This window comes from Daldinia loculata (genome assembly GCF_022478755.1).
Source record: "Daldinia loculata strain CBS 113971 unplaced genomic scaffold F4817scaffold_16, whole genome shotgun sequence".
NCBI classification, from domain to species: domain Eukaryota; kingdom Fungi; phylum Ascomycota; class Sordariomycetes; order Xylariales; family Hypoxylaceae; genus Daldinia; species Daldinia loculata.
Window position 1 is genome coordinate 509,107 of NW_026054870.1, and position 11,058 is coordinate 520,164.

The 11,058-nt window shown below is 47.5% G+C and overlaps 4 protein-coding genes across 4 annotated transcripts; 2 read left to right on the forward strand and 2 right to left on the reverse strand.

Annotated features, from left to right (window-relative positions):
• The first annotated feature begins 59 nt into the window (after positions 1 to 59).
• On the forward strand, positions 60 to 993 carry F4817DRAFT_333795 (uncharacterized protein). Its single transcript, XM_049302800.1, has 3 exons — positions 60 to 168; positions 237 to 498; positions 562 to 993. Exons 2-3 carry the CDS (start codon positions 380 to 382, stop codon positions 824 to 826), a joined length of 384 nt encoding a protein of 127 aa, XP_049160439.1. The 5' UTR covers positions 60 to 168; positions 237 to 379; the 3' UTR covers positions 827 to 993.
• A 2,066-nt stretch (positions 994 to 3,059) lies between these two features.
• F4817DRAFT_314665 (uncharacterized protein) lies at positions 3,060 to 5,891 on the forward strand (the record flags this gene model as incomplete). Its single annotated transcript, XM_049300440.1, has 5 exons — positions 3,060 to 3,773; positions 3,859 to 3,875; positions 3,961 to 4,796; positions 4,855 to 5,096; positions 5,223 to 5,891. The coding sequence occupies 5 exons, from the start codon at positions 3,060 to 3,062 to the stop codon at positions 5,889 to 5,891; spliced, it is 2,478 nt and encodes an 825-aa protein (XP_049160440.1).
• Positions 5,892 to 6,274: 383 nt separating this feature from the next.
• F4817DRAFT_63806 (uncharacterized protein) lies at positions 6,275 to 8,467 on the reverse strand. The gene is made up of 2 exons (XM_049307709.1): positions 8,324 to 8,467; positions 6,275 to 8,269 (listed from the first exon to the last, which is right to left on the reverse strand). The coding sequence occupies exon 2, from the start codon at positions 7,892 to 7,894 to the stop codon at positions 6,659 to 6,661; it is 1,236 nt and encodes a 411-aa protein (XP_049160441.1). The 5' UTR covers positions 7,895 to 8,269; positions 8,324 to 8,467; the 3' UTR covers positions 6,275 to 6,658.
• Positions 8,468 to 8,679: 212 nt separating this feature from the next.
• F4817DRAFT_333808 (T-complex protein 1) lies at positions 8,680 to 11,041 on the reverse strand. Its single transcript, XM_049302801.1, has 3 exons — positions 10,791 to 11,041; positions 10,638 to 10,723; positions 8,680 to 10,582 (listed from the first exon to the last, which is right to left on the reverse strand). Exons 1-3 carry the CDS (start codon positions 10,876 to 10,878, stop codon positions 9,053 to 9,055), a joined length of 1,704 nt encoding a protein of 567 aa, XP_049160442.1. The 5' UTR covers positions 10,879 to 11,041; the 3' UTR covers positions 8,680 to 9,052.
• Positions 11,042 to 11,058: the final 17 nt, after the last annotated feature.

Genomic DNA, 11,058 nt, shown 5'->3' on the forward strand with positions numbered 1-11,058 from the left:
GGATTTAGTAGGTTTGCCGAACAAACGCGACAACTTGAAACCGCGTTTCGATTTTTTAACCCCACCTTATCCTTATCCCCCAAGAAATCCTTATGTAACTTTAGCAACCTTAGGTGCATGCACCAGCCTACCTCTTATTAGATTACCTATCTCTAGGTATATATTAGTGTATGTAGGCACTTTATGAGGTACCTAGAGTAATTCGCACTGCTACATAAGAATTAACCTAGAAGCAGGGCATTCTCCAACTTTGTCCTTTCGACAAACAGCAGTTTCTATATTACACATCAGTCCACTGCCAAACCGCGCCACCCGCCTAATGACCAAATAATTACAATATATGCAGGCTGCCTTGACGTAGCTATTCGATATCTCGATAATGTCTAGTCAAAGAGAGAGAGGCATATCACTCAATCATGCTCCCGACGGAGTTGGCTATAAGCTATTAGAGTTACCCCCTGAGCTGCTTACACTACTAGAATCAGACACGCCTCCTGTGTTAGTAAATCATAAATTTAAAAGATTTCTTGATAAGTTGCTAATGCAATTTACGTCGTATAGTTTAACACTAGAGTCTTCGACGAATTCGGCAATATTAAAAAATGGTACTCAATCATGGGGTCTCCGTCAGAAAAACACATCAAATGCTTTAATCTTACTTAAGACTTCTGAGGGAACAACCCCTTCGTCTTCAGAGGTACCGAGAGCAAGCCTAAATGCTATCGCAACAATCCACGATACAATCGAGCTTGCCCCAGAACTAGCAGTGGCAGCACCTCCTGTTGCAAAGGGCAAATGGCATGAGAGATTTGCCCGGGGAAGATAGATTTGTTGTAAGAATTAAGAGGCTATAAGAACTAAGAGACTAGCCGAGTTAGTTACTATAACCGATGTCAATTAACTACATAACTTAATATCTACTAATACGTTAACAAAAATGTGTGTATTATCCCTGGATTTTAAACAAGCCGAAGCATGGCCTCCTTGTAATACCTCCATCTTCCCGTCGCTAGTTTTTCCAGAACTCATCGACCGCAGCTACCGAGGCAATCGTAGAGTAGGACAGCTTCTCTAGGGAATTACTGCACATATATAAGTAAGGAAGGAATAGCTGTATAGATTGTTCTAATAATGTCCTCGATGAAGAGTGCTAGAAGGAGAAATATAAGTGATCTACAATCTTGCAGGATAAACCTTGTCGACACTACCACGCTACTTAGGTACCTAACACATATCGGGTCCAAGGATTCGGGAAAGGCTAGAAGTATGTACATACATGTAACCACATGTAGGAATAACTATATGTATGTACTTAGGTGCGCTTTAGGAATTGACTTGTATGTAAGTTAGCATTAGCATGAAGGCTAAATCAACGTTAAGTTGTATGGCTATCTGCATGTAATAATAGAACGACCAACTGGTGTTTTATTTTGGGATATGCCTGACGAGCATCGGTTTTAAGTTAGCGGGCTTAGAATAGAAAAGAGGTAACCAACCTTAGGCTAGGTAGCCAATGCTCCAAGCCAGGGCAAAAAGTTCCCGATATGGCGATATGATGTGAAAAGCATTGTGCAGATGCTGAACCTTCGACCAGGCTACAAAAGGATAGCCTGCTTACCAGAGCCTCAATTTATTCCCCCAGTCCGCCCCCTTCCACAGCAAAAAAAAAAACCTTATCAACTTATTTTCAAATTAAGTTGGCCTGCCTATCTCCCTATCTCCCTATCTAACTAAAACTCGGTGGTATCACGTACCTTCATTTCGCATACCTGGCCAATTCTTGTTTGTATATAACTACCTACCTAACATACATATCTTATTAAACCATCTTCATTCCGATGGCAATGAAATGAGATAAGTGTAGGTTTTGCGACCGGTCGCCCTCAAAGCGCAGCAGCTGTACTGCTGTACCGCTGTACCGCTGTAAGACTACCTACAGAATTATCATCCTATTATCGGATCATCGAAGTAAGGGTACGGAACTGGCTACCTCTGATGGCAGGTGTAGTACTCTATTGAGATTGCTATTGCCATTGCCATTGCCATTTACTGCCATCTCAGAGAGCGGGGTTTCCTTTCGACAGCCAGCAGCCTGATTCGAGTCATCGTCAACCGTGATTAGTGACGTTTTCTTACACTCACCCACACATAATTGGCGAAATGGCGCCCTTGACACTCGGCACCCAAGTAACCCAGGAAATAATAACTCGAGCCTTCCTCACCACGTTAACGGCCCGGGAACAGTGCATACACTGATATTTTTGTCTGGCTTGTTGGTAGCGCTACTCCATTTTCCCAACTTATTTTGCCTACCTACTTTGTTTGTCTCTTCCTTCGCTACAATCCTACCCACTCGAGGACACAATCGGACACTTCCCAGAGTCATCACCCACAACCAACATACATACTTAGTCCATTAGGTACGTATGTGGCTGTGGGCGTATGCGCGAAATATCCTACCCCGAGTTGGAACAAACCTTCTTTTGATCAACTATTTCTTTTAATATTCTCGTTCTTGGTGTTTCGCACGGACGAGTCTTATATCTTGTCTACCAATCCAACCTTGACAGAGGGAGGTACACACTGTATTCGCATATACCCAAATGCCCCTCAAAGGTTACCTGAATTACCTGAACAAGACTATCGGCAGTCTATCGGCACTCGCTTCAAGGTACTACTTAGATATTACAGTACTAAGTTGCAAGCACCTTACAGTACTTATACACATATGATCTAACCTTGGGTCAAACTTTCCATTTTAAGTAAGCAACTGCTTCTTCTGCCCGCGCGCAGGTAAAGAGGTACATGTATACCTTTTAGTAGGTACATACATCTCAGCCCTGTGTGCTTAAACGTTTTAATAAGTTTATACTCTTTCCCCATTCCACCTTCCTCCTTCCCCCTTCCCTCTTCTTTCTGTCTCCGATATTTAAGACATGTGCCCAATGTTGAGTATTACTTTTCCGTCTTGCGACTGCCCACCTTCTACACTACCCCCTTGAAACTTACTCGGGCTTGCTCTTTCCTTTGTCTTTATATTTTTACATCACAAGCGCGCCATGCATTTCCGCCTTGTTGCTCAAGCACTAATCCGTATGGGCCAAAGGTTATCTAAGGCCGTATTTGCCGGTCGCTTAAGGGCGCGGATTCGTCGTCGCAAGTCCAAGCGACTTGGGGTCGTCCATAATCCTGTCTTCCCCGTGTCGCAAACCTGTGTCAACGCCAAAATGGCAGGACGACAGAATCCCATCATAATAGATGATGATATAGACGACGATATAGACAGCCAAGATGGGCTGCAAGACGTGATGGAGATTGCTGACCATCCCCTTGAGTATCTCCAAGATTACGAAGATATTGGAGACTTCGAAAATCTCGTAGATCATCCTGAGCACTTTGAAGCATCGTTAGCAGCCCAGAACACCTGCAAAGACCATGTCAAATCTGTGTTCCCTGATATTTGTCCAACCTATCTGGACCAGATTGTCGCTGAAAATAAATACGATTCGGATTTTACCATTGGCGCTATTCTTGATCGACAGGAGAAGGGCGAAAAATATCCGGTTCGGTCCCGTGATCTGAAGCGCAAGCGAGCGGAGGACGACAATAGCGATGTTGAGGACGGGCCTGACGATGAGGACGAAGAAGCTAGAAAGGCCGAAAATGCTGTCATAACAGCGACCAGAAAGAAGCTGGAGCAAGTTGACTACCGTGTAACTACGGTTAAGAAGTCATGCTATACAGACATGGCAAAGAACTTTTTAGCTTCTGAGGTGCGTCTAGAGAATCACTTCCCTCCTTCTTTTCGAGACATCTTGACCATATCTTTTTATGCTACAGAAGCTAACATAGTCACAGTATGTCGAAATTTACTTGTCCATACTATTCTTGCTTTTTATTACTAATATGCTCTTATCACGGGCAAATTCTGGTTCTAGGTCTAATACTAACATATCCCAGTTTCCCAAAAGTCCCGATACCAGTGATCAAGAACCTGTTGCGCGCCAATGGAGGATCTATCTTCGAGACGTATACGAAGATGGATGAGGCCATCCGCAACTGGGATAACGCAAGACCTCCTTGGACGGAAAAGCGGCGAGCGTCAAGAACGATAGTATCGTTCTTACCAGTTCGTATTGAGAATCTTGACATGAGCGAGTACAACGACGACCAGAAAGCAGCAATCGACGAATTACGCGCCGCCAGGGATTTGAAAACCATCAAGGACGCAGAAGTTGCTCGCAAGGCAGAAGAGGAGAAAAACTTTGCCCATGCGAAGTCGATCGGCGAGGTAGTTGAGTGCGGCTGCTGTTTCGACGAGTTCCCTCTCAACCGAATGATCCATTGCGATGGCGAGGACGTTCATTGGTTTTGTCGGAATTGCATGAGATCGCAGGTGGAGACAAACATTGGCCTGTCTAAATACGAAATATCGTGTATGTCTATGGACGGATGCGAGGCCGGTTTCTCCATAGACCAGAAAAAGCGATTTCTTAATAAGAAGCTCCGTGTGGCCTTGGAGCGGCTTGAGCAGGAGGCCGTGTTACGTATGGCAGGCATCGAGAACCTCGAGACGTGCCCATTCTGCCCATATGCAGCAGAATACCCCCCTGTTGAGATTGACAAGGAGTTTACCTGCGTCAACCCGGGTTGTGAAAAGGTCAGTTGTCGCCTGTGCCGTAAAGAGACACATATACCAAAGACTTGTGCCGAGGCCGCTGTTGACCACGGTCTCGACGCTCGACACGTTCTTGAGGAGGCGATGAGCGCGGCATTAATCCGGCGTTGCAATAAATGTAAAAGACCCCATACTTTCAAGAAGTTATAGGCATCCAACTGACACCTTAGCTACAGGCCAAAATCCTTATTTGAAGTTGAACGGCTGCAATAAGATTTCTTGTACCAAATGCCATACATTGCAGTGTTATGTTTGTCGCCAGACTATCACCGACTACAGACATTTCGATGATTCTTCAAGAGGCGGAAAAAATGGCCAGTGTCCGCTGTTCGATAAGACCGAGGAGCGTCACCAACAAGAGGTACAGCAAGCGGAAGAGACAGCTCGCCAGAAAATGTTAAAAGACAACACTAATATCGTAAGTCCTTTCTTCTACCCCATTGTTTCTTCGGTTTATAGTTTACTCTTGATTATCAGTCTGTTACGGCCCATTTCAACTTCAATCTGTTGGCCCGAGGTCATCTCTAATATTCGTGCTATGCAGACCGAGGACGCGTTAAAGATCAACATCTCAGAACAAGTCCTGCGGGACGATCAAAAGCGTAGAAAGGGTAATTTGGCACAGGGCGCTCCTGGCATTCCTGCGGATATTCTTGATAATATGAACAATCGCATCGATCGCCTCCATCGTCTTGCGCGGGAGCGTCATGCGGCCCATCCCTTCATCAACCCTCCGGCTCAACCTGCTGCCGTGGCTGGCGGTCCCCAGGTCGTTGGTCAAGATGTTCTACCACGCATGGCGGCACAGTTGGGAAATGTGGATGGTGGGGACCCACCCTTGATACCCCCAATGCCCCCGATACAACTACCAGAGCAGTTTCGAGCACTGTATCGTGAAGAGTTTCAACGGCGGCTGGTGGCGCTTAGAGCCGGAGTGCCACCTCCAGTGCAGCCTCTTCACGACATAGCACCAGTCGGCAGACTCGTCCCTCCAGGCGCTCCTCCGGTTCCCCAGCCAGGCGCACCGCAGCTCCCTGCGTTGGCTCCCGAATATCAACCAATACATCAACCAGTGCCTCAAGTACTGCAGCAACGCATGTTCAACGGGCTGCCCCAAGAGCCGCCTGCAGAGTATCCCGCTCTCTACAGACCAATGAATGAATATCAGAACATACGGAATCCAAATGGATTCAACTTTCGTCGTTTCGGATAGACATAATTACCGTCTTCCCACCCCCCTTGTGCTATAACGCGCCTCGTCCTTTACAAAGCCTCGTTCATGGAAGGACGTCTTAAATACCAAATTCGCATTTTCTGAGTTTTTTCCCTCGGAGTCGGTATGCCGCCCGTTATCTGGTTGCTTTGGCTTTTGCCCTTCGTTGAAGGTGCCCATTCGATACATCATTCAAGGAGAGACCGCTGAATGTTGCGCATATAGCCTCTTTTACTTTCACGGCCTAAGGGTTTTGCAAGCACTTCCGCCTTTAGGAGTTCTACTACATCGGCCTGGCGTTGAGGAAGATATACATCATTGCAGCATACGAATTGGACGTTAAAGGAGGAGATTTGAGAGACGGAGTGTGTGTGTGTATTTTAATTTATTCTCTACTAGAGAGCCTTCTTCTTTCTTCTATTCAACCTTTCCGATCAGACGGCCGAGGTTATAGCAGGACGCAGTTGCCTATATCCTAACATGGCCGGCCGACAGGCTTAGTTATAGGGAGCCGACGATCGAGAAGCTACCTAGTCTATCCACATCCGTGTTGACTGGAAAGACAACTCTAGCCATCCCCTATAACGATACCCCTGTCCCAAGTCTGCTCGGAGCAAGTTTCTATAGATACCCCAGATAGCCGTTGCCAATATTTAATGAATTCATTCTAACCCAAGCTCTCTGCATGCTCCCTCTTCGCTCTAATTGTGCTGTTCTGTTTCTTCATTCTTTGGACCCTACTCCCGTCTCGTATCATATCGTATTTCTCAACACCAGCAGTACTTCTCATTCGCAACCCACTCGATATTACGGACATCCTCGTCTCCGTACCACATCATGCTCGGTATGCTATCCTCATCCCTTTCTACCCAACGGTGCTGTAATCCGCCGCTATCGATCAATTTCCTAATAGTCGGTGACGGATTCCACAAATCGACTTTCCCCAGGTGCCAGCGGGAAGCCTCTCGTAGGGCAGCTTGCATCACAGCCGTAAACGCCTCCCGTATATCCTCGCTCGGATTCTCCTCGTTTTCTGCTTCTGAGGATTCAGGCTCGATGACTAGCCGCAGTATGTACAGCGTGTTTTTATCGACATTGTCAGCCGGGGCGCCGCTGCCGCTGCTGCTGCCGCCGTAGTAGTTCCGCGACCAGACGGCCCAGACACGGCGGCCTTCGGGACCGGCTAGGGCGCCTCTGGTGAAGGTTTCTTGTGGTGGTGGCGGCGACGGGGTTGATTTGAAGAGGATGGAGGCGATGAAGTCGTCCCTGTAGAGATGCCACCGTAGGGTATCGTGGTCGGGGGCGAAGGCTACGCTTGTGCGGTTTGTTTTTTGCGCTGTGCGTAGGAGCTTTTCTTTTAAGAGCTGCTCGTCTCGTTGGCAGAGGGGTTCTAGGTTATCGTATGTTATGGGCGAGACTTTGTCCTTCCCGCTTTCTTCAGTCCGGTTGGTGGATACTGGGAATTCGACGTGTAGGCTGGGAAATACGGCCCAGCCCTTTTTCGCGTAGTATGCCTTGCCAATATCCGACCAAAGAGCTGAGCACACGGCGTCACGGCCGTGAGATTGCCATTTCCTCAGCGCGGGACCTAGCTCGTTGAGCATACGCGCTGCGTACCGGTTCCCGCGGAATTCGGGATACGTGAAGACGGACCCGATACCGTGGCCTACGCCATCGTGTACTGTGTTATCGCTTGGGGAAGCAATTAACACACGCTTTCTAATAGACTCGCATGACGCGAGAACCGGACGGTTTCCCCCGCTATCTGCCGACCAAGATGAGTCTGTGAGGATCCAGTGTGTCATACCGCCGTCGCGTGTTAAGGGAATGGTGGTTAGGTACGGCTCTCGTTTGAGGTACTCCTCGAGAGTTAGAGCACCACCCCATTCTCTGTGGTTGAGAGTCCAGGTTCGGCGTTTCTCGGTATCAGTTGGATGTGCGAGGACCAGCGAGGGAGCCGTAGCCTCAGGGAGGACATAAGTTCCTTGAGAAGCAGAGCCCATATTATCGACTGCTGTTTGCACAAGTACCTAGTAGTGCGAGATAAATACCTAACTAAGCCTTTCGTCACGGAGACCGTAATCGTTGTAATTTGAACTTCCGGGATCCAAGAGTATTCGTTGGATATAGGTGGTAAAATAATCGATATAGCCTGCCTGGTAATGACGTTCCCTGCAAGACTTAGCAACACTCAGACGTTTAAAGAAAAGCTTAAATGTTTAGGTAACATGCCCACGCCAGACTACTGAGCAAGAACAAAGAGCAGTTAAGAAAAGACAACCACGGAAACGTGGTAAGGCACCACCAGCACTACATATACTCGCTGTATATACAACCTTGACGTATGAACCCTGCGGATAGAGGCCCCAAGATGAAACCTGGTGACCAGTCAACATGCATGTATCCCCACGAAGGGGGACTAGTCCATTTACCTTGAACCACGGTCCACGGGTATAAGAAGAAAAGGGGGGTCATCATAGCCTAGTACTACATAGGCCAAGGCTCTATAGATTTTATGTAACAAAATGCAGAAATGCAGAGATTCGAGAAAGGCCGGTGAGCATGCCGGTCTTCTTAGCTAACTTGAGCCGCTCCGGCTCTCGATCTCGGACCGGGGTTCGGCGGACCACTTGGTCAAAAACGGTAATAATTTAGATATCGGCATTATGCCTATCTTTTTCACGGTCTCGAGAAGGTAATAGTGAAGTGATTTTAGTAGAAGAGACATATGAAATACATACCTTTTATAAGAAGGTCCACGACAATGGGTTAAACTAAATTGGCGAGTCTACGATTACTACAAAAGGCGGACTATAATAAGCTGAGCGGGATGGGGCTTAAGGCAGGTGGGTCTCGGCTATACCGCGAACGTTGTGGGGCATCATGCCGATGCAACCCGCCTCGAATTTAGGTGTACAGGTGGGACTTATAGGTCGACTTACATGCGAATAAGCTCTGCTGACCTTGGTTACTACATACATATTATACATCTCCATCATCACACTGCATGGTGCACGTACTGGAATGCCACTGGACGCTAATGTAAGTGGACGAGTTGATTGCCTCGGATCCGGAATTTGGGTTGTAGAATTAAACTTGTGTCTTAAACCGTCTTCCTATTAGGAACGCCTCACGCCCACCATGTTTTCCTTTATTTTCTCTCAGTGTCCATGGCCATCATCCGGCTCCCCCCTCTCTTCCGGATCCAGCTTGATCAGGGTATCGATTCTCATTATGCTGATACACGCCTCCACCGCACTCTTTAGCTGTCGAACCTTGCTCATACTGGGTTCTAATACGCCAGCCTTAATCTCGTCGACCACCTTTCCCTTCATCAGATCCAAACCGTAATTCTTGTAATTCTTCTTTTTCGCGATCGTCTTTTCGTCCTCGTTGGCTTCTCCATCTTGTGTCCTCTGCGATAGAGCGTGCCGAGACCGTAATTGCGCCACTAGTTCGCTTGCATCTTTGGCGGCGTTGACAGCTAAGGTCTTGGGAATAACGAGAAGCGACTGCGCGAACTCTCCAATGGCTAGCTGCTCTCTTGAGCCGACTGTGCCTGCGAACTCTTCCAGGTAGATGTGCAGTGCGGTTTCTACCGCTCCACCACCGGGCACGATGCTGCCACTCTCTAAAGTTCGCTTAACCGCACAAAGCGAATCGTGAACGGATCGCTCCATCTCGTCAAGTGTGAAGTCGTTTGGCCCTCGAAGGAGGATAGAGGCCGACGAGTGCGTTTTGGTCCCCTTAACCATGATACACTCATCGTCTGAAATACGTTCTTGAACAACTTCTTCGGCGTGGCCCAAGTACGAAGGTTCAAAACGCTCATCGCCGTTCAGGTCGGAAAGTGTGCTCAATAGGGTCGCGCCGGTAGCCTTTGCAATTCGTCGCAGGTCTTCCTTCTTGCATCGCCTCACGGCCATAGCGCCACGCTCGATGAAGAGCTTCAAACACATGTCGTCAATACCCTTGGTCGTTAGAATGACATTTGCTCCAGCCTTAAGTATCATCTCCACTCTCTCGATAACCATTCCTGATTCTCGTGCGCGGATCTGTTCGAGCTGTTGAGGGTCATCGACTGTGATTTGTACACCTAACTTCATCCTCTCCTTCTGCAGGTTCATATCCAGTACTGCAATCTTAGCATCCTGTACCCGCGTAGTCATTGCCTGCGATGCAACGGTACAGTTCAGAGCATATCCCTTGACTAAGACAGATTCTAAAACGCTCTTGCCATGTGCTTTTAGGATGTTGACCGCCTTGACGGGATATTTCACCTCGCCACGGTTATTTGTCGTCTTAACTGCTTGGAGAGCATCAACAACCATGTTGGCAAAGAAGTCAGAGTCGGCGCCGATAATCTTGCTGGACATTGACGTCTTGGCGATGCTGATTAGCGATTCGCGGCCGAGGTGTTCCACTTTAGTGCTGACATTCTCATTCATGTATTTGATAGCCTCTCTCAAAGCAAGTCTGTAACCTGTGATGATAGTGGTTGGGTGTATTCGGTTCCTCACGAGCTCGTTTGCTCGGCGTAGGAGTTCAGCGGCGATAAGCACTACCGAAGTTGTACCATCACCGACTTCTTTATCCTGCTGATGCGCTAAGTCGACGAGGATCTTTCCAGCGGGGTGTTCGACATCTAGTAAGCTTAGGATGGTCGCGCCGTCGTTGGTTACTGTGACATCCTATAATATATAGTCAGTTATGAAGCACCCACATTTAGGACTATGATTTACGTACTCCAATATCATCCACCATCATCTTATCTAGACCGCTAGGTCCAAAAGAGCTCTTGACAACGTTCGCTATGGATTGAGTAGCAAGAACTATGTGACTTAGTTAGCTGTGTATAACAATATTAAGAGCAACTTTAAGGAGTAGGGAGCTACTTACCATTCTGATCCCTGATATCTGCACCGGAAATCTTCTGGCCGCCGAGGAACAGAGTCCCATTCGAAGGCTGCTGAAACATGGAAGCCATCTTTTAGGAATCTTGTTATACTTAGGTAATTATAAATAACAGACAACTTCCAGTGTAGTTGGGAAAAGAGGGGAATTTGGTATAATCGGAGCTGCCAGGCTGCTTCGATATTTTGTTAGGTGAAGCTTCCAGCTTAGCACCCACACCCACTTGCACTTGGAACTTTTTTGCGGAAGTAAT

Bases quoted from the DNA above. Each gene is read 5' to 3' on its own strand.
- F4817DRAFT_333795 (XM_049302800.1), top strand. From the start codon at position 380: ATGTCTAGTCAAAGAGAGAGAGGCATATCACTCAATCATGCTCCCGAC. The intron at 499-561 runs GTTAGTAAATCA...TACGTCGTATAG, and splicing joins GAATCAGACACGCCTCCTGT to TTTAACACTAGAGTCTTCGA.
- F4817DRAFT_63806 (XM_049307709.1), bottom strand. From the start codon at position 7,894: ATGGGCTCTGCTTCTCAAGGAACTTATGTCCTCCCTGAGGCTACGGCT.
- F4817DRAFT_333808 (XM_049302801.1), bottom strand. From the start codon at position 10,878: ATGGCTTCCATGTTTCAGCAGCCTTCGAATGGGACTCTGTTCCTCGGC. The intron at 10,724-10,790 runs GTAAGTAGCTCC...TAAGTCACATAG, and splicing joins AGATATCAGGGATCAGAATG to TTCTTGCTACTCAATCCATA. The intron at 10,583-10,637 runs GTACGTAAATCA...TATATATTATAG, and splicing joins TGATGGTGGATGATATTGGA to GATGTCACAGTAACCAACGA.